This window comes from Marmota flaviventris, chromosome 9, assembly GCF_047511675.1.
Source record: "Marmota flaviventris isolate mMarFla1 chromosome 9, mMarFla1.hap1, whole genome shotgun sequence".
Taxonomy (NCBI): domain Eukaryota; kingdom Metazoa; phylum Chordata; class Mammalia; order Rodentia; family Sciuridae; genus Marmota; species Marmota flaviventris.
Window position 1 is genome coordinate 30,771,009 of NC_092506.1, and position 23,314 is coordinate 30,794,322.

Consider the following 23,314-nt stretch of genomic DNA (forward strand, 5'->3'; position numbering starts at 1 on the left):
AGGAGTGGCCTAGAAGCACCCAGTGGTTTGCGCAAACCAACCTGTGGTCGGAATTTTACTAGCTCACTGCCGGATCCATCTACATGAATTCAACCACATTCCCTCAGCACAGGGAATCCCCTGACCTCTCTGCCTTCCTTTCTCTCCTCCCACTAGGCCATCCTATCCCTTCCAGACCCTAGATGGACCTGCTCCTCCACGGCCTCAACAGAACCATAAAAAAAGGCAGAAGACATCAGGTCTTGGCTTTGCATTGCCAAGGTTGTAAGTCCTAGTGATTTGAGGAACCGTCCATTTTGTAACTCTCATGTAAGCTTCACTCTAGTACAGCCAAATGGCAAGATCTTTCTCCCTGCCTTCAACTATCAGATGGCCAGCAAAGTAAAATCTGAGGCAGGAACTCTTGACAAAATACATCAAAGAGATACAGGCGGGAGAGTCCTGGGGAAGTCTGAACCAATAGTGCTGGGCAAGAAATACTTGGTCATGGCAGCACCTGCGGAGACTATCACAGCAAAGGAGGTCCTGTGGGGATGGTTTGAAAGCCACTGGTGTCCTGCCCTCTGTACCCTCTGCCCTGGCAGGGAAGCCAAGGCCTACCCTGATTGTCATGCATGCACATGGGGCCATCACGCTGGTAGTTGGCCACTCGAGCACGGTAGGGGCAGTTCACAGGAATCTGAAGATAGTTGGGTCCCAGGCGGTGGCGGTGAGTGTCAGGATAGGCAAAAAGGCGGCCCTAGGGTAACAAACATGACAGAGACAGTTACTTGTGAAATAGGAAGTGGCTATAAATGTCATTGTAACATTCAATGTGAAAAGGACTCTTGTTCATGGTCACCACAAAACTCTGCCTATCACCTCTCCAAAGAGCCAGGGTCTTCTCATTTATGAAGTGAGTTCTCCCTAACTGAACCACCATGTGATCTTCAGGCCACATGGCCACCCATAGAACTTCATGTCTGTCCTAAAATAATGCCTCTTTTTCCTCCCAAATGACAAGAAAGAATCCTGTCTTATATTATTTCCCATTTCTAAGAAAGTTTTAAGTTGTAAAATAAATTTGCTAGAATCTAACTAACCAGAATCCTGAATTAATTCCAAACCTCCTCATTCCCCAACTCTAGGGAAGAAATCAACTGTTTGCTCTTAAAAAGCAGCACATTTCTACAAATCCAACTACATGGGAATTCTTCAGAGAAGCACCTTCCATATTGCATTCTGAATCATCTTAGGTATGCTGGGAGTTCTGAAACCTTTTAGGTCTAAACAAAGTACTATGCAAAGAACACTGGTTCAAAATTGTCACTTATACTCTGGTTTCTCTTCAGATGGTATAAATCTTTCGCCTTTTTCAAAATCGTCACTCTACAATGTCAAAGGTAACAGAAGATTGATAAATGCTTTGTATTAACCAAGGTAGATAAGCATTTAGACGTTTCTTTCAGTTAAAACTTTATGATCAGTCTTAATATCCAATTTCAATATTGAACTATTCTCATTATTCAAAATTCTACTCTATGAGCAATGTTTCTTTCATTGACTTGATCACTGATCTTGAATCTTAATTAGAATTCTTATGTCCTTAATTTGACAAGACAAAAATAAAGCCAAGTTGAATATTCTATACCAAATCAACCCTACTGGCATGTGGTACCTAGTCTCACAGTTCTGTCCACAATGTGCTCTTGATTGAAAACTCCACTCCCATTGTCATCTTAGATAGTCTAAGATAATACTCAGATGGCTGGTCATGCAGCCATGACTAAAACCCAGCTATAGTCGAGAAGCTGGTTGCCTCTTTTGGCTCAAGAAGTTGTGCTCCAACTCTTATCAACAGGGTACAAGATACAATCTAGCTATGAGCAACTCCTGAATATAGCCTCTATCACATGGGTTCTGGTTTTCCATCAACCTACCCCGTCTACGGGTGGAGATCCACAAAGGTTATGAAATGGGCACAGTGAGGCCATACCTGACACCAACTTGAATCTAGGTCTTACTCAAGGCCCTGCCCCTGCATGCCCTTGCTGAGCCTGGAGGAAAAAGCAGAACAGTCCCTTTGCATGCAAGCAACTGGCCCACTTCTCCAACTCCAGCTGGTAAACTGAAGAGTATGGGAGTAAACAGGCTGCACCTGCATTGTCGGGTACTCTGGGGACAGTCTCTCTGGGACTCACACTACACTATTTTGTCATTTCACAGTGGTCTGGCTTATCATTTTAGATAGTCTTAAAATTTGTTAGTAAGGTCAGTGAAAGGTAAATCAGAACACTGTGCATTAACACCCCAACTTCCACTGCCCAAGCTGCAGCCCTCACTGGCTCTCATCCGGAGCAATTTCAAAGTCCTCCTAACTAGTTCTCCATTTCTAGTCCCTCCTCCAACAATACATCCTACCAAAAGAATCTTCCTAAAGTCCAATCAGATTATATCACTAACCTATTCAAACACCTTAAACTTGTTACCAAATGGCTAAATGAGTACGACAGTCCCTTCTCAACTGCACAGCTCCTAAACTATTTTGTGGAATAAGAATTCACAGCTAACTGACCTGAGAAGTTATGGGAAAAGCTAGGATAGGATCGACAGTCTGATAAAACTTAGAGAAGTTCTTTCAAACACTTTGAAAAACTCATCAGGAAAAACTAAAGCACACTTAACTTAAAACATATATACTTGTCATAACTAAAATGTGGAAATGACATGATTGATTTCCACCTGTCATCCTTTTTCATGCTTTTTTCCCCATAATTTCAAATGCCTTATACATGCATTTGCTTTTGTTGTAGAAAATAGGTATTCACTCTTGGTCCTTTTCCCTGGACCTAGAATTCCATTTATATCTTCAATGTTCTACTAATCATGTGACTCAGTGTGCTTGCCTCCAGGTCTCACTATGATCCTAGGGACCAGTGATTCTTGTGAGAAGATTCGGGTGAACTTCTGTTCCTCAATACTACAGTTATGCAGTCTTAGTTTGGCTATGACAATTTCACACCATGGTGAACCCCATTAGCCCCTCCATCAGAGTTCAGCACTCCTCCAAACCCAGGCAGGAAAGCTTTGGGGCCCAGGGTCACACTGCCTTAGCTTCCTCAGTTCCTCAGTTTCAATGCAAGCATTTCTACTTATGCACTGTAGTCTGCTCAAATTTCCCTCATTATTCCCAGTGCCAGCTCCCTCATTCTCTATTTATCACCAAGAGGAGTGATTCTACTTGTTATCTACCAGACCACATTGCTCAAAACCAAAGAAACTTTTTGTTTTCCTAGAAGGAACAACTGTCTAAATTTCCACTCAAGCACTTAAAGTCTCCTCTGACATACACTCAATGAACCAGTCCAAACTCAATTCTTCTCATTCAAGAAAGAATGACAATGTAGCTGAAATATACCCAACATATTCTACCTGTCCTGTCCCAATTACCTGTTGAAAATAAAAATCCTGGCCATTCTTCAAAACCCATCTCCAATGATACCTCATTCCTAAAACTCTGTCACAGACCTCTGATCAGACAACATTTCAGCTTTGGATTCGTCACGGCACTCTGCCTTATGTTATGGTCATCTTTTGTTTCTATATCTGTCATAGCATCTAGGACAGGGCTATCACACAACAAGAGAAAGGTACTCAATTTATGTTAGTTAAAAGGAACCAAAAACTAAAGCCAAAACATACTTTCTATGAAAGCCCTAAATATCCCTACTGTCATAGCAAAAAGTCAATATTTAAAAAAATTTAAAAACAGGAATCTTAGCTTGTACTCCATGGAGACTGACACCTGCCCTGGAATCAGAACTTATATAAGCAAAAACCTTCAGTCACTGTGGTCTGAGCTAGGGTATGATCTTTAACCTCTGTTTTGTTCTCAAAGTCTAAAAACACACACACAAAAAAAATGATTTACATGTTAATTATTAAGCCAATTATTTCCTGCTGATTTGTGGTCCAAAGTAGAATCTCCATTCTTTGTACTCTTGGAAGAGCATATTGGTAAGTGAAAACGGGCCCTGAACGCCTAGCAACTACTGCAAGACATATCACTGAATTAGTCTGCCTTTAATCACTGGCAATTTAATTCATAAAAATTGTCCCCAGATCTGCCTTTATAGATGAAAAATGCAAACAACACCATGGAATAAGAAATAGATGAACTTATGCTGACTAAGGTGTTCTAATCAATTAATTATTATTCCCTCCTGGCCATCTCAGGCCAAAACCATGCTTTACCCTACAAATACAAAAAGGTACTTCTATTATGTTTTTTATTTTTAATTAAGAGACTAAATGTTCACATCTTCACCTACGTAGGAACTTTACTAGAGAACTTGGTTTAAAATTGGTTTATTTAGGAATGCCCATCTAAGGATGTTTCAGCCCAAAGAGTTCCACAAGGAACTAAGTACCCAGGTTAAAGTTTAAGTAAATGTTCTAATTAATTCCTGGTATAAAGATCATGCCAAATCACACAATGTATGTGTGAGAGTGTGTGTGTGTGCGTGCGGGCGCGCACACGCGTGCCTGCGCATGTGTGTGTGTTCACAACAGGACACCTGCCTGAGAACATCTCAAACCAGCAAGCTTACCTGAAGCATTTTGTCAGGACTGGCCTCAATGCCAGGTGGCATATTGCTCGGGTCAAAGGCTATCTGTTCAACCTCAGCAAAGTAATTAACTGGATTTCGGTTTAAGACCAGTTTGCCAACCGGGATGAGAGGGTAGTCTTTGTGAGGCCAAACCTGAAAAGGATGTCATGTTCACAATTATCAGACAACCAACTGAAGAGCATTAAAGGTGCCTATGAATATATCAACTTTCAAATATAATCAAGTTGGTGAAAATAATTTTTGACCCCAAAAAACATGGTAAGAATTTAAGGTGAGAATGTAACTAAAATCTTTTACAATAGTAAGTAGCAAGTATTGGCCCTTTCTCAAGGCAAAAGTACATCAGATTTCCAAAATTCATTCCCTGCTAATAACAATAAATGAAGCCCCCTATAGAAACTCCATGAACTTATCCAACAGAAGTGTGGAACTGGGATGCTGGGGGCCTCACCCACAGCAATAAGACCTGAAGTGCCGCCACCACATGTTGTCTATGATGTCCCTGCTACTGTGAACACGCCATTGGGATTTGTGTTGTTTTCTTAATTAGGTAAGAAGAGACTTTAAAAAGAAACAACATAATTGTTGCTGACTTACCTTGGTGAGATCAAATGGATTAAATGGGAAAGTTTCTGCCTCTCTGAATGTCATGACCTGGATGTAAAAAGTCCAGGAGGGGTAGTTGCCTTTGGCAATGGCATTGAAAAGGTCCCGGAGGCCATAGTCAGGGTCTTCCTGGGAAAGTCTTGCAGCCTCCTCAACAGGAAGGTTTTTGATGCCCTGGTCAGTCTACAGAAAGGAAAGAACGAGGTCAAACTCTAACTTACTGGTCAAGCTATCAAAATTTAATCAGAATTCATTGAACAACTGTGAGAAACCCTACTCAAAGACTAAGCTTTCTTTACAATAGTTTTATTGTTTAAGTCTGATACTAGTGAATGTATCAACAAGAAATTCTACTTGATTATCTTGATTCTTTTAAATATCAAGTAAATCCATCTAGATATTTTAAATTTAACATTATTTCTGTATTTCCCTTTAATTCTATATTATTTGAATTTTTCTACTCATGTTACTTTTCTAACCATAAAAAAAACAAAATATATTTTAAAATAAGCAAAATATTAATAAAATTAAAGGACTTCCTTTTTTTACATCTAGTAATTTTTTAAATCCCATATTATAACAGCTCAAATAAATTACTGAGATTGTGCTTAGCTAGTATCTCTCCAATCCCCACATTCTTCCTGATTTGTTTTGTTTTTAAGGAAATCACCAAATATAGTTCACAGAGCTGAAAAAAACAGCTGCTCTGAACTGGTTCTCTAATTATGAATGGGCAAAAGTAGTATTCTGACTCTCCAAACAAGCCAGAAAAATCAAGGAAGTTAAGCCACTTTCACACGTGCTCTTATTATCATACCACATTGCTCCTACACCGCTCACCAGGATCCTTATTCTAAAAGACTCCCAGCAAGCCAAGTGTCCTGGAAAGACTTCCTGAGCAAAAAGCAACTCTGGAAGGCTGCTCTATCTCTATCACAGAAATTTCAATTTCTGTCTAGTAAATGGCAAAGTCTAAACTCTTCTTACTATTGGTCCAAAAGCCAGGCCACCTTCAGGATTAAAACATGAAGCTCACTATGTGCAGACTACCCAAAGAGCTAATACATTAAACTGTGCAATAATATTGAAATACTCTTATAGCCTCTACTGAATCCCTTGAATTTAGAAAGGAATCCTCATAGGTCAGAAGAATACAGACTGATGACTCCACGAACACCTCAGGATATCTTGATGAGCAGACATGTTAAGCAATTCAGTCTTTCCATGGCCAGCAGTGTTATCCCACTTTACAGTGAAAAGAACTGGCGCACAGAGAACTTTTAGTAACATGCCCAAGGTCTCAGTTACGCAGAAAAGTAAAGATTTGAATTCAGGTTAGCCTAACTCCAAAGCTACCAACTAGGCTGGCTGCCCCACACACAGTCCTTTAGTCTTGCTCTAAGTGACTCCTTTTGGCAATTACAAGCCAATGCTTCTTGAAACCATTCCAAGTCATAAAAGCAAGGAGAGATGAATGTTTCCGTGTATGATATACCCACACAATTTGTTTACATAAAAACTAAGACAAGATAGAAGAGAAGAGGGCTTTTGAATGTCACTAAAAGGGATACTTCATTGATCAGGAAGCCACTTCCTTCTGCCTATTTTAGCAGTAGTATTTGGAAACAGAAGTTCTTAGGCTTCTATTTTTAACTAGCTCTCTGGAGTTCACTGGTAATATCACTTATTGTAATAAATGCCAAGATCATACCAAGAGAGTGCTCTTTAAGTTATTTCAGTTGATTAAAAAGTTCCCCCAAGCTTCTCCAGAAGTAAGTAATTTGATCTAAGTATATGAAAGCAAATTAAAAAAAGAAAAGTATTATTTTGTCTTCTGACATTTGTAACTGATTTTAATTTTTTGCCTTGTTCAAAAATACAACCTCAATAAATGCTAAATAAATCAATGGATCACCTAAAAAATTAGTAGAAATGTTTTTGAGACAATAGTATGAGATACTAGAAGTGATGGTAAGATTGATACATGCACCAATCTGCCTTAATCCTGTTCTGGACCCTAAAAGGCATCTATGCTTAGGGCAATGACTCTGGGCTTGGAAAGGCAGAGCCCCACAACATTTCACATTTGCTAGGGCTTGATTCCAAACTCCAACAAAGAACTCTCAAGAAGCTGGGATAACCTAGGTAGAAATCTCCTTCGGCCTAGCCTGGAAGCCTTAATCATCTCCCTACCTTTGAGTTCAAACCAAAACCTTCTGTCTTCCCACTCCAGAGGAAAATCTTAACCTGCACCAGAAACACTAACCCAGAGAGTCAGTACAAAATGAGCATTGAAAAAAATATATTTATATATATACATATATTTTTTTTTCATTTATTTATATTTGTGGCAGAACTTACAGGGTCCAAAAGGGGGGCAAAAAAAGCTTGAACTGTTGATTGTAGCTATGTGCTACCTCTGGCCATGCATAAAGTAGAGATCAAAGAGAGACTACACACAGCTCTAACTGAGCAGCATGAATTTACTCACTGGGGTGGGGGTCAACACAATATTCACAGTGCTGATCAACTAGACCAATACTTTCTATCCTAGGCAGTAGAAGAAAGGGAGAAGTGGGAGAAGCCCAAATTCCTGCTCAGACTTCAGAAGGAATAAGGAGAGGTGAATAGTAGGAGCCTCTGCCTCAAAGGCAACATGTACCTTATAATGGAATTTACAATAAACTGCCTCTCCATTTGCGTTAACCAGCTTGAAAGTATGCGATCCATATCCATTCATGTGCCGATGTCCATCTGGAATCCCACGATCACTGAACAAGAAAGAAACCTAAGGAAGAGAAGTTAAAGCCTCAAATCTCTCAGTTTAAATCAAAACATTCTAGGTTTTTAAGACATTCCTAAGTTTCCAGAAAATCCCTTAATGACACAGAACATACCAACCAATATCCCATGGGAAGTTACTGGTATTATTTCATTTACAGAAAATAACAAAGAGAAAAGTTTCAAAGCAGGATGATAAACGAATCGTTAATGTCATGACTCAAAATTCCATGGGGGAAGCTTAAAACAAATCTGAAAACTAGCTTAAGCCATTATTCAAAATTCATTTTAATAGCAAAATAGTTTGGTACTATTTTCCCCTTTTTTCCTAATGTAGAGCTTCATCTCAGACTAGAGACTTTAATCCTTAGTATTGCTAAGTGTCAATTTTAATGTTTCCAGTTATCTAGCATCAACATTAAAGGCCTATGAATGATGAGAAATAAAATCAGTCATTATAAAACTCTTCATGATCAAGAAATTTGAAGAAGCATCCCAGAAAAAAGTCAGAAGACAATTCCTATAAAGCAGCCCCATCTGGGAATCATGAGGCCTAATTAATAGTTTCACCCGAGTGATGTATTATAATTCAATGAAAAAATAAGATTCCCACCTGATGCAGAGACTCAGGACGTAGGCTCCAGAAGTCCCAGACCATGTCTGGGTCCTTCAGGTGTGTCTGAGGATTTCTCTTTTGGCTGTGGATAAAGGATGGAAACTAAATGGGGAAAAAAGAAAAAATTCCAAAAACTAAGTTTATAGGAATTATGGTGTCTTACATTATACATTGCCTACTGCTTAGTTATGGATCATAATTCTAAACAATACTTGAATTTAAACTGTCAAACCCTAAAATGAAATTTACTCAGCACATACAAGTAGTACCTAAGATACCTAAAGTATTTCAAATATACAAAGCTAAAGTATCTCCTTAAAGAAAAATAAGTACGTATGTACACACACACACACACACACACACACACACACATATACAATCAAGGTCTACATGCACCTCCACCAGAGCATGCAGAGACATCCTTTACATATTTTAGGGCAAAGCCCCTCTTTTGACTAATCTTCAATGTTCTGCAAGGAAAACTATACTCTTCCCATTTAAGGCAATGAATCTTGAAATGCCAAAACCAAGACTAACAGTAATTGTTGTCATTTGATCTTATAAAAAGATATTAAATGTAAAAAATATATTTAAAAGGACAATCCAGATAACCCAAATTCTCTTCTTTTTGCCTTTCCTGAGGCTTCTCCTCACATGCCAACCTACACAGAGTAGTTGAAATCAATTTAAAGCAACATTTTGGAACATAAAATATGCTATCACCTACCAATAAGGCATCCCTGATGAAGAAAATGGGGGTGTTATTTCCAACAAGATCCCAGTTACCATCCTCAGTGTAAAATTTCACTGCAAACCCACGAGGGTCACGAACGGTGTCAGCTGAGCCTGATTCTCCAGCTGAGAGTCAAATGGGAAAATTAAGCATAATAAGTCATAGTATTCTGCCTCCAAGAAACCAAAAGTCATAAAAGAAACCTTAGGATCTGTAGTTTCTAATCCATTTCCCAGAAGTAAAGTAGGTATTTACATGCCTGGGGTAGTAGGCATTTACATGCCTGGGGTATATCTAATTACCACCCACCAGCTAATTAGATCTACAAATCAAACAAAACAATTAATTGAGAGTAATAAGAGAGCATATATAATAACAGTTCAAAAGATTATCCATTTAATATAACTTGGTTTAAACTTGTAATTAAATTTTAAATTAATATAAGGGAAGAAAATAATTACAAAGATAAAGAGAGTGAGATGTCAAAACTATGAGGTTAACATTAAGAAAATCAGTTAAAATACAAGTTTATTTTGTAATTTGATTTATTTTTGCATTCTGCAATATTTTTAAATGCACAAAGCCTAACATAGAAGCCAAATTAATCATGTATTGTGATGTGTAAGAATTACACTGTGATATTGAGAAAAATCACTTAACCTTCTGAAATGGAATAACCCTATTCTGCAAAGCAGATCTGAGCATTAATGTCTGTAAAGCACCTAACCATGGTCGGTACAGACTTAATTCTCAATAAAGGACAACTATTACCATTACTATTAAATAAGAGCCTTACTCCATGCTTCCCTTTGAGGCAACCACTTATGGAAAGCTCTTCCCAGATGTCACAAAACTGCAGAGGTAACCTCTGTTATAAGAGTGATTTTCCAAGACTTTAACAAACAGAAATATGAGTAATTTCTTACATGTCTCCAAATATTTTTTCTACTGTAAAACTTGCTAAATTTTGGAGAAGTGCTTGTTTCCTATTTCCTAATAAGTTTTCTTGAAATTTTTAAGTTATAAATATCCCAAATAAAGTACAGGCTGAATTGCACAATACCAGTCATGCAAACAGACTGACTTACCAACAGTAGAGAATCGAACTGCAATCGGAGTTCTCTTTCCAATATGCTCAAACACCTTTGCCTTCGAGTATCTGGTGATGTCATGTGTGACCTCAAAGTAGCCAAAGGCACCTAATGAGAAAGATACAAAAATGACCCACCATGAGACCATCACTCAGACTATCAGCCTCTCAAACAGGCACCTAGTGTTGAGAGGAAACTGGTGGTGTAGCACCAGCCTTTTAGGAGCTTCCAATATGATGGGAGGAAGAGGAGCTGTCCAAACACAAAACAGTGAGATTAAATGCAAAGCTCAATTATCATTCATGTTCAAGTAAGTGCCACACAGCTGGAGCCAAGAGGAAGAAATGAGTGGGGCTAGAAGTAATTGGTCAAAGTCAACCCAAAGACACAAGATCTCAGAGGGCCTTGATACAGGTAGGGCCTAGGAGAGAAAGAAAACAAGAAGAGAAGAAAAGGGGCCGGGGTTATGGCTCGGTGGTAGAGCACTTGCCTATCATCCATGAGGCGCCACATAAAAATGAATAAAATAAAGGTATTGTGTCCCTCTACAATCAAAAAAAATTAAAAAGAAGAGAAGAAAATACAGGGAAAAAATAGTTCTAACAGTTATCAAGGATGCCTCAGAACCAAACAACAAATTGATTAGCATATTAAGTCATGATAGAAAAGACACATGCAGAAAAGACAGAAGAAATCTATCTAGGAGGAAGAACTAAAGAAATTAGGAAATCTTAACTGGAAGTCCAAGGGTGCAGGCCAAGAGAATGTTTCATTTCTTTCTCTGGGGCTCTTTTTCCTATTGAGTTTTTAGCTTTCTTTTAAACCCCATTCCCATCTTTTGTTTCCATCATAAAAGCAAGATCAAATTTTTACAGAAGTTTTAGACAAAAAGGAAGGAAAAATTACCCAAACCTACCACTCTAACACAACTATGCTCAATATTGCAGTTCATTTCAGTATGTAGTAAGAGCACCATTTAACCCAAGCAGTATGATAGAAGAAATGGAAGATCGCTGTTTTAAAATAAAACATTTTATATATACTGTTCAATCCAAGGAATCAACCACTATGTAATTACTAATTCCCCTTTTAGTAGACATTTTTTCTTTCTCTGATGAAAAGACATTTGGCACTTCTATCCAAGGTCCTCCAACACTTTGGGAAGGAATTTTGACCCAGGTATTCTGAACTAATCTTTTTTTATACCAAACAAACAGAGCTCTCACCTGCTCCTTTAGCATGCACAACTCTCTCGGGAATTCTCTCTCGGTCAAAGTGAGCCATTTCATCAGTAAAAACCACATCCTGAACAAGAAGGGGCCCACGGGGCCCTACGGTCATAACATTAAGTTTGTCTCCTACTGGATTCCCAGCTCCGGTGGTCAGGACATCGGGTTTCTACATGAACACAAAAGGAAAAAAGTGTAAGAGAGTCAGAACAATTCAACTTGGAACACACTGACACAGGATACATCACCATGCAATTTTTTTATTACTTGCTGCCCTTTTTTTAAATTCCCTGTGTCCAAAGTACTAAATACTTCAAAAACTGCCTGAAATTTAGAGTCAAGTCTCAGAAATCCTGACAAGTCTCAATCCCAGTCTGCTGAGATGCTTGCTCTGAAGAGCAGAAAGACAGCTAAATAGCCTGCCAGCTGGCTCAGTACCTGCTCTACAGTGAGCCACAGGGTTCCACAAGGAAAGTCCCCAGACAAGGAGCCCCTAAAAAGGATCACTTGTGCATAATACTGAATGTCCAAACTGATCATGAGAAAATGGCTAGCACTTCACACAGGGATAACCAACACTCTGTTACAGGATGGATGTTCAAGGGTGCCATCCTGTACAGGGCACTCATTTCTCTCAAGACGATATGCCAGGTACTTGTGACATCTCTTTTGATTAAAAAAAAAGTGACTTCGGGCTGGGGATGTGGCTCAAGCGGTAGCGCGCTCGCCTGGCATGCGTGTGGCCCGGGTTCGATCCTCAGCACCACATACAAAGATGTTGTGTCTGCTGAAAACTAAAAAATAAATATTAAAAATTCTCTCTGTCTCTCTCTCTCTCACCTCTCTCTTTAAAAAAAAAGTGACTTTTATTGTCACTAAAAATATCTTACTTCTCATAAGATATAGTATTAATGTCCGAAAAATGTCAAATGTCTCTGAAACGAAACAGGATATTTTACTGTAATAAAGAACTAGTTTTGACCCACCCATTTCTTCAATTTCAGTGACATCAAAAGCCTCCAAGCTGTCCCTCCTCTCAGGACATGTCTCTCCCGAGGCATTCTTTAAGCCTCACAGAGTACCTCACAGCTCTTAGCTTCATCCTAATCCATGGTCAATGGGGTTTTTTTGACCATAGATAACTGCCTCTCCAGTGTCTTCCCTGCCCACTGGGAAATCAAGGGAAATGTAGAAGAAGCCAAGCTTTGGTTTCATTCTCCTGGGAGAACAACTGAACAGGCTCTAAGGAGGAAAGTCAACAGACCGATCCCACATACCAGAAAAGCGTTCTGAGTACTTCCACATCTGGAGTGGATCTATAACATTCATTCCCTGTGCACAGCTGTCCTACATATTAAAATAAAGTTAATCCTGAATCTTCTCTACAAGGTGATGTGGTGGGGAACTTAAACTATAAAAGTCCTGTGAGCTATTTGAGAAAAGACACTGAATAAGAGATCATGAAATATGCAAAATTAATGAACAAGATCTCACACATACTCATAAATTCCCCTAGCCTGCTAGAATTGTTTTCACATCAAAATGGGCAAAAACCAAGAGGGCACCATGTCTTAAGAAAGCATGAGTGCTGGATTAGAGCTGGGGCCCAACTTCCAGCTCTGCCAATCAATCACCAATTATGTAGCTCCTGGTTAAGTTACTTACTTTTGAGTCTCAATTTTTCATTGGAAAAATGGACAGAATAAATGCACCCTTGAGTTCATACAAGAGTTAAAAGAGCTAAATATATACAAAACACAGACCACACACTAGGCACACATACACCACTTAACCCTGCTGTGAGAAAGTGACCTGATAGCAGAAGCAGCAGAGCATTTGAGATTTTTCTAGTAACCATGACAGATGTATATCACTCTCTTTTTGAAAATACACATTTAGCTAGTAGGTGTGAACTTGTATAATTTTATTTTTCATTTAAAGTAGAAAATGAATCCAAAAAAAGAGCAAAAGCGCACAACTTTCCCTTTAGTTTAATCCTAAAGCCCTAGTTGGGTACAGTGGCAAGTGCCTGTAATCCTAGCAGCTCGGGAAGCTGAGGTAAGAGGATCATGAATTCAAAGCCAGCCTCAGCAACTTAGTGAGGCCCTAAACAACTTAGTGTGACTCTATCTCAAAATAAAAAATAAAAAGGGCTAGGGATGTGGCTCAGTGGTTAAGCGCACTGGGAAATCCACTGGAAAGTGGTTAAACCTCTGGGTTCGATCTCTGGTACCAAAAAACAAAAACAAACAAAACCCCTAAAGCCTTGGTCTTCAGCCTTTTGATAGCGGCCTCTCCAGTGACTTGCACACAGGAACCAGCCAGGGGGCTTTTTAAGGCATCCCAATGCCTGAATAACCCCCCAGAGACTGATGACATAGCAGTCTGGGTGAGGCCCAGGATATTTTTAAAACCCCACGTGATATCAAAGTGAAGACAGATTGAGAACCACTGACAAGAGCCTTGGGATGACACAGACATAATAAATGAACTGGGGCAAAATAAACCTGTCTGCTCTTTAAATACTTTTTTTTAACCATATAAAAAAGGCACTAAAGAAAGCCTAAAAAACATAAAGGGAACTTCCCAAAAGAATAATGCCAAGAGGATCCCAAGCAGCATAGTAAAATAAAAGCTAAACACCCTACTACATATACAAAAATTCACAACAATCCTTCAAGGTAAGGAGAACTATTATCCCATTCTCAATATGGGAAAACAAAGGATAAGAAAGTAACCTGCCCAAGGGGCAAAGCCACAACTTGAATCCTGTCTGATTCTAATGACGACTCTTCATTGATTGCCTAGGTTACACTAAGCCACATGTGCGCTATTTATAATCACCACAAAGAAGATAGAAACTCAAGACACAAATCAACCAATGCAAGGAGTGAACTTCATTGGGATCTGGATTTGAACAGTTTTAACAGACAGGAGACAGACTATGCCAGGGGCCCCCAAGAGCACCCCCAGGTTCACTGATTCTCTAGGACTCCCAGGACTCGGCATCCAGTCATTGTCACGGCTACAATTTACTACAGCAAAAGAACACAAAGCAAAATCTCAAAGACAAAAGGTTCATGGAGCAAAGTGTGAAGCAAACCAGGAGCCAGCTTGCAAGAGCCCTCCAGTGAAGTTCTACAGGACACATCCAGTTTCTTCAGCAAAGAAAAGGTTAGGGCCACACATGTGAAACCGTGTTCAGCAGGGAAGCTCTTCAGACTCAATGGCCAAGTTTTAAATCAAGGGCCAGTCACGTGGCCCCTCTCAGCTTCCCAGAGGGGCAGCAGTTGTATAGTGTAAACCCTGTCATTTGCACGGTTTAAATACAGCTATCAGGGTAGTGGGAACACCCCCAAAGCCCAACTCGCAGACACCAGCAAGGACCAACCTTGCAAGCAGGTCTCTCTAGGGACAGCAGTCTCCCACCTGCTGTAGTCACTGCTTTTCTTCACCATCAGGGAAACCAATCACACAACTGGAAAACTGTTCATTTTTCTAGATGTGACCATGAAATTTCCAAGGAGCCCCTATCTTTTGGAGATAAACACTAAAATATTTATAGATGAAGTGATACCATGTCTGCAATTTGCTTCAGAAAATGAAGGTGATGCAGGTGGAATAATAATGAAACAAGATCACTATGGGGGCTGCAGGGCATGGACTACACTAGGTACGACACTGACCTGTCCTTCAGGACTGGTCTGAAATTTATCATGATATAGAATTTTGATTTTTTTTAATGAAGAATCAAAGAAAAATGTTTAATGCAAGATATATGGCAGAGGGCTGGGGATGTGGCTCAAGCGGTAGCACACTCGCCTGGCATGCGTGCGGCCCGGGTTCGATCCTCAGCACCACATACAAACAAAGATGTTGTGTCCGCCAAAAACTAAAAAAATAAATAAATATTAAAATTCTCTCTCTCTCTAAAAAAAAAAAACGATATATGGCAGAAGCTGAAGCAAAGGAAGGAAAAATGGAGGGCTGCTTCAGTGCTGCTAACACATGAGTGTGGACTCCACCAGACTCTGTTCTGCTTTCCTATATTTACATGCTTAATCAACTCAAGAGCAGGAGAGTTCCACACCACCCATAAAATACACACTGGGCAGTGGACCTGCTGATTAATACTCCTCCTGCCCAGAGGGCTTATCATCACTAGGGAATGTGAAAGTTTAATTTCCAGGTAGGCCACTCAGTGCTAAATTGTGCATTCAGTCTCATGTGCCTTCTTTTTTTTTTTTTTTTTTAATCTTAAACACTCTAGGGGGTAGTTCTCAAGTACAAAATAAATCAATGAATTCACAACACCAGATGCACCCAAATATCTAGTAAAGTGAACTCATCCTGGTTAAGCCAACAGGTGGTTATCAGTTAATATGAATCAGTCTATACTCAAAAGGCAAAAAAGAGTTTTTATTCTTTTCTATTTGTTGCCTAAATTATCCTATACACTGTACTTAAGGGATTCAATAATAACATACTCAATAAATATGTATCCAATAAAATATTAAATAATATATCATCATGCTAAGGATGTCGCTCAGTGGTAGAACACTTGCCCAGCATATGCAAGATCCTGGGTTCAATTCTCAGTACCTCAAAAAATAATAATAATGCATCACAGAACAAGTGAGCTCTAGTAAGATTAAGAAAAAAACAAACTACAGTCTTGATAAAGAACATAAACTGCTGGATCTGAAAGTGTACCTGAAACTGTCTTCACAACACACTAACTGCTATCAAATGTGCGACCTTTACAGCCTGTCAACCTAAATACAGATGACTCTCTGAAGAATACTGATATGTTTCTTGGGGAACAAGCGAGGAGCACTGCAGTGTGGAACATGCATCTCGTGGAAACCCCAGGCATATTCTAAGAGGAAAGGGAAGCTTTTAAAGATAAAAGAGGAAGAATTCATAAATTGTTTTGAAACAATAATCCTTGGTCACAAGATTAATAGGAAGGGTGTTCAAAGATCAATAACCAGGTGGCACCAGCCCAAAGTTGAATAGACAGTTGCTACACAGATGCCCTTGCACAAGCATGTTCTGTTTAAGGATGAAGTGGCCTTTGTGCACAGTCATGGCTCTGACAGCCTTTGGTGACTAATTCTTGTTACCAGGACTAGGAGCTTTAGCACTGGTGGTGGTGGTGGCTTGACACAAGCAACTCCATTTTGATTCTGACAACTTTCACAAGCCTTAGGCTAACATTCAGGGCAAGGCAGAACATTAAGGTTTCTAGAACGCAAAGCAAAGAATTGCATATCCTTGGTGTGTAACCTCATGGGGACAGGGGGAGCAAAAAAGAAAATTTACAATAGCTCCAAGGATCCCTGGGAAGAGAACGGAAAGGTAGTTTTAATTCCAGAAAAAAAAGAAGAAGAATGACAGTATTTTATTATTATTATTATTATTATTATTATTATTATTATTATTATTATTATTATTCTATAACACCTTTTACAAGAAAGAATATCAGACTTCATACTGATAGTGCTGGCCTCCAAGAACAGAGTAACTGAATACAGCTCCTCCTTTATGCGAGTGAGAAATGTTTTGTTTTTCAAACAAGGCTCTGTCATACTATTTTGATAAGACTAAACCCATTACAATAGTTTCTAATTTTCCCTTCTTTCCTCTCGGCAAATTGCCAAGTCACTTACTTGACTACTACAATGTTTTCAGCCAGAAATGGTCAAAACATTGCTACTGGTTTTCGAGAATTAGAAACAGAATAATTGTGTAGAAAAATAAAACTTTTAAGATACACAGAAAATTACTATTGCAAAAGAAATTTTTTCTTTCTTGGAACTGTCTTAAGTAAATCTGGTAACACTGAGATCAGGGCTAATCCTCAAACTTTCCAGAAAAGGTAGAGTTTTGGATAGGGAAAGGGAGAGTTTGGAGACATCAGCTCAAAAAATAAAGCTCAACAAATGAAAGATTCCTTTATTCTTTGTATTAGAAGCAGCAGTAGTCACTGAATTTAGGAAATTAAAAATAAAAATGGGAAAATAAACACAAATTAATATTTACTTATTTATTTTACATTTTGCAATCATCCTCTCCTTTCTTACTTGAAGAAAAACTGTGGAATTGTCTAGATATTGGTGAGGAAGTAGAAGTGAAAACTCAGAAATTTTGATTCCATGTCTCCCGTTTTCCCTGCTGACATACTGTGACTCAGCAATTCCACTTCTAAATATTTCCCAAAAGAAGTAACACATGGATCAAGGATGTGTGTCAATGTGGAGCACTTGCCTAGCATGTGCAAGGCCCTGGATTCAATCTCCAGTTCCAGAAAGAGAGGGAGAGAGAGAAGAAAATGAAAGCACATGTACATAAAGGGTTAAATCACTCAGTCACTCCCTCTCCAACCCATACGTTGGCAGTGTAACATCAACACTTACTATCCAGGTTACCCTAAAAATTATAGACCCTTGTGGGCTATATACATAACTCACTGACAGAAATGGATGGGCTAAGACCCATCCTTTCTCCCAGATAACAAGGCACTGTATAAAAAGGTAAGGCTTAAAATGTTCAGATTCTCCAGCCTGATCTGATGGGATTAAAACTTACTCATTAAACCTAAGCATCGTGAAGAAAGAGCCCTTGCATTCTAGGCAGTGAACAAAAATACCCACTTAAGTTCCATTCAGAGAGGCTAAGGATAACTATAGAATGGCCTTCCTCTGACCAATGTATTTTGGGAGTAAGAGGCAAAGACTTTTAAGTGGATCCAAGTCACACCTGTGAAGACACTTGATTGAATGCTCCATTATTAAAGTTTACAAAGCTCCCAATTCACTTGTCAGCAACAACATCTGACCACAAGGAGACACGCCCAATAAATTGCTTTCACATTGGCTGACTCTGGTTCCCAAGGAGGATCCACCCAATTTGGCATCTTCTAGCTGGTTCTTGAGGGAGGAGACAACAGAGTGCCCTCCCATAGTAGGTCCAAAATCTAAAGCTCCCACAGTTCAGTAAAAGATTAAAACTAATTGGGGACCAGAAGGCAGAATACTGATACAGAACTTCCCACTTACATCAAGCATTTAGCAAGCATGGGGACATGTTTTGTTTGTTGTTTGTTTGACATCATATGTTACCAGCATATTTTTCTAACAAAAGAAGTATTTTAATGTCAGAAAATTAAAAAGAGATCATGTCTATTAGTCTATTACCATATCACAAGAAAATAGCTAGATAGGTTTTCACTAAATATGGAATGTATATTTTAGACAATATAATAGCTTCCAAGACACCGAGGTAGACTGCATTTTGCAGCCTCCCTTACAATTGTGTGTCCTATAACAGAGTTCTAGCCAAAGGAATGTAAATGGAAGTGACTCTAGTCCCTAAACCTACCAACGTCCTCCTCTGTGGCTAACCCTTCTATGGCTGAACAGCAATGGCCTTCAGCACCTTAAAAGCCATGTGCTGACCATGAAGGAGCCTCCTTCAGCCTGGAGCCCTCAATAATTGTGAGGAGCAGAGCACCTGCCCACTCCCTTCAACCTCAAACCACTTTAGATCATCTTATAGGTGAGAAAAAAATTTCTAATATATTTACATCATTATACATGTTGGGATCTATTATTATAGCATTTAACCCACCCAGGATTAAACTTAAAGCATGGGCTATGAATCAACAATAAAAAGATAAACCAATTTTTCACAGGACAAAAAATTTGCTAACAGACACTGCAAGGAAACATAAAAATGATCCATAGCACCTGAAAAGATGCTCAGCATCATTAATCATCTGAGAAATACAAATTAAAATCACAGAGATAAGAGCTCAGAACCACAAGAATGACTAAAATTAAAAGACCAACAAAACCAAGAGACAGTAGGATGGGATTGACTGGAACTCTCGTACACCTCTGATGGAAGAGTAAAATAGTACAACCAGTTTGGGAAAAGTCTGAGCAGTTTCCCATAAAACATTCACTTACCCTATGACCCAGTAAATCCACTCCTAGGTATTTTCTAAGAAAAATTAATACATGGGTGCACATAAAGACTAATAAAAGAATTTTCATAGAAACTTTATTCATAATAGCCAAAAACTAGAAATAAGTAACAAGAAGGAACTTTTCAGGGTGATGACAATCTCCTATACCTTCATAAGGGTTTTAGATTCATTGGTGTATATATTTATTGAAACTTCTGGAACAGTAGACAATATTTGTGCATTTCACTGTATGAAAATAACACCTTAAAAGCATATACACACATTGAACTGTTAATTCACATGATCCATGTTTAGGAATAAAGCATACTGATGTCTTCTTACTCTGAGGTGCACTAAATAAATTAATAGACTACTGGATGTATAAAAGGATGGACAGATGGAATAACCTGTTATAAAAGACATGTAGCAAAACATTAATTGCAGGATCTATATATGAGAATATGCTGCAAAATTCCTTCAACTTTTCTGAATGTTTTTTTCACAATAAAGCATTTGAAAATTACATAAGCTAGGTGGCTTGGGCAAAATTCCTTCTGGAGGGTAAAAATAAGCAATTTTCACTCAGTAGCAAAAACTGAGAAATATCAATGTAACTATCAATCAGGAGGATGTATACAATATGCTGAGATGCCATGAGCAAAAGAGACAGCAATACTTCAATGGAGGTACCCAATTACAGATGTGCTTTGTGGCCCAGCTGTTTCTCATATGGGCAACTATGCCTGGGAAATCAACAGCAGGGACTTAAGGATTCAACAAAAGTTAATGAGTCTCCCAAAGAAATAGCAAGCTAGTCTCAGAATAAAAGAGAGTCTTTAGAAATGAATACATTTGGTTTCTAAAAATCTCACTATTTCATCCATAATGTTCTTCAACTAGCCAATCATTTATGAAAACTTCAGTGTGAACCAGGAATCAGCAGTCACTGGGTATGCAACAACTCCTGGTCTCAAGAAGCTCAGTTCTAATCTTGACTCTGCCACTAACTAACTGCATATCCTTGATTAAGACTCTTACATCTTGGGCTGGAGATGTGGCTCAGAGGTAGAATGTTTACCTAGAATGCATGAGGCCCTGGATTCCATCCCCAGTACTGGGGGAAAAAAAAAATAAGTTAAGTCTCTCTGGCATGAAAAAAATGAGCTATTTTAGTGGTGTATAACAAAGAATGGGATTAGGAGCTTAGCGAAGAATGTCAGCCTTCTCACAAACAGGGAACCATTAACAAAATTCATGAGAGCACTTGGCATCAATGCCCCAGTTTATGAACATTTTAGCACAGTTTTGAGAAAGAGCACTGAGCTGGATAGGGAAAAGTGTAGAATTAGCCCTCTCCGCCATGTTAACCAGAAGCCCTAGGAACTTGGCATGACACTCTGGTCCAACCAGCCAGAAAACTCAACCAAATGCAGTCTCATCTAATCCAATCTTCTCAAAGATGCCCTTTAAGACTCTGCACCTCTGGGCACAGGCCTGGAATGCCTCCCCCACCACCACTGGATTGGATCCCTCTCATTTTAAAAGATTCTGTTCAGATGTCACCTGCTCTGGGGAGTTTCACGGTCAACTTGTTCATTCCCTTTACCAGTCTTCAGGTACTTATTAGACCCTTCACCACACTGGTGACTTATCTTCTCTCCCAGACTAGACTCTGAACTTCTCAAGGATGTGGTTCTTGCCTCATTGGAATTTGTACACCTTGGCCCAGCACAGTGCAAATGAAATAATAAATTTTTAAAAATATATTTTATTTAGTGGTTTAATGCTGTACGTACTACACATGTCACCATGATTGCTGCTGAAGACATCCACCTAAAACACAGTTCTTATATCCCACAAACATGAAAGCATGCAGATATTGTTTCGGGAAGGTTAAAGCTAATGCCTGCTCCCACTCCACTCTGACTTCCTTTCTTGAAGCTGCAGCTCTCTGCCTCTTTCTCCATGCTTTTTCCTTCCGCCCTCAAGCTGTGACCTCTGTCCCAGTTGGCAATAGTGCAAAATTCTGAGCCAACCACCCGGGTCCAGTGGCCAACGACAAATCCTGCAGGCAGTCAGCCCCGCGCCCCAGAAGCCGCTCCCCTGTCCCCTATGAATGTAACAGTCCACCTCCACCCAAAGACAGCCCCCCGCCGCCTGTGGCCGATGGTACAGCCCGGCTCAACGCAGCCGCGGAAAAGCAGGGGCCGTTACTCGCCAACGCCCCGCTCTCGGCGGGGACCCGCCGGCCGGCTCTGAGCGCACAGGGTGTACCTGCGCCGCCCGCTGCTCCTTCCACTGCTTCATCTGGTCGCTAGCTGGATCCCGGCTGTCCGCCATGGTGTTGAGTTGGCGTTGCAGAACGTGCCAGTCAGCCTCGGATCGCGCCTCTCCACCCTGATCGTCTGCTGCTCAGCGGCAGAGGTCGGAGACTTCACGCTCCGCCAATCAGCGCCGCCCCCCTCCTGCCGCCTCCTGATTGGCCGCGAGAGCTCTAGGCGGGATGGGATTGGAAGCCCAGCGGGACTTGGAGCGGGGGCTCCCGGAGCCAGGAGGGCCCGGACCCTGCGGAGAGACTGGTGCTGGGGAGAAAAGGGGAGAGCTCTAGGGGCGCGACAGGTGGAGTAGTGCAACTGTGGCTCGCTCAGCCCTTAAGAGTCAGAAGTCCTGGGTTGAATTCCTTTATGCAAAACAAAGTTGTGCCATGTCCTGATATAAGTATTGTTTGCTACTGAAGGATGGGTGGATCCTTTTTTCTTACATACTCTTTTTCTTATTCATGGATTATCACTTACCAGGCTAGAATACTAATAATATTATGAACCAATATTATCTGTACTATTACCAATAATATTGTTTAGATTACCAGTATTATCCTCATTTTACAGAGTAGGAAACTGAGGCATAAAGAAATTAAAAAATAACTTTCCCAAAGTTACACATTTATTAAGTGATAGAGTCAAGATTCTAGCCCCATCTCCAGAACCCGTGGCTTGTTGCAAAAGTGAATGTTGAAAAGAACCAGTCAAGTCATTTTCTTCCTCAGGATAAATATCAACAAAGTTAAAAAAAAAAAAAAAAAACATAGATCTCCAGTCAGTCACATGTTAACCTTTGTTCTTTATGTGAACATTGCCCTGTTGGAGTTCTATTATTTGTTATTATTATGCTGTTTTCTGTTTATATTATTGTTGGTTTGAATTCCTAAAAAATTATTTCCATAGAAAGAGAAATGGAGAAACAAGACCAATTTCTGATCTGGTAATATCTTTTAAATAAGGTGTATGCTAGGCAGGGATGTAGCTCAGTTGGCAAAGCCCTGGGTTGACACCCAGTTCCAAAAAAGACAAAAAAAAAAAAAAGAACCCATTTCCCCCCCAAAAAAAAAAAATCATACTGGGTACATAGGTAGAATTTCTATTTATTGGCTTTTTTATTATAATTTAATTTTAGTTTAAGTGAAAACACTTCTAAAACTCAGCCCTACTTTGAAAATACTGGAAATCCAATCTCTTTGACTCCTAAAAGTAATTCTAAGTGATAAACAGATTTGGACCCAGGTTTTAACATTTTATTCATAGGAACACATGAGTATTAGGTTGGTATTGTCATTTAGTAAATGCTGCTTTCCAATTGTTCCAAACCTGATGAAATAAAAATATACTGGCATAAAACA

General features: G+C 39.5%; 1 protein-coding gene across 1 annotated transcript in view; it reads right to left on the reverse strand.

Moving 5' to 3' along the window:
- Window positions 1–22,066, reverse strand: part of Cat (catalase) — a 35,925-nt gene extending 13,859 nt beyond the window's left edge. Inside the window, exons 1-9 of the mRNA XM_027936470.2 lie at window positions 21,913–22,066; window positions 11,664–11,835; window positions 10,435–10,545; window positions 9,341–9,471; window positions 8,611–8,715; window positions 7,879–8,004; window positions 5,208–5,399; window positions 4,590–4,742; window positions 601–739 (exon numbers count right to left, since the gene is read on the reverse strand). Coding sequence (XP_027792271.1) covers window positions 601–739; window positions 4,590–4,742; window positions 5,208–5,399; window positions 7,879–8,004; window positions 8,611–8,715; window positions 9,341–9,471; window positions 10,435–10,545; window positions 11,664–11,835; window positions 21,913–21,978 — 1,195 coding nt within the window. The 5' untranslated portion in view covers window positions 21,979–22,066. The remainder of the gene's footprint in view (window positions 1–600; window positions 740–4,589; window positions 4,743–5,207; window positions 5,400–7,878; window positions 8,005–8,610; window positions 8,716–9,340; window positions 9,472–10,434; window positions 10,546–11,663; window positions 11,836–21,912) is intronic.
- Between the last annotated feature and the right edge of the window lie 1,248 nt (window positions 22,067–23,314).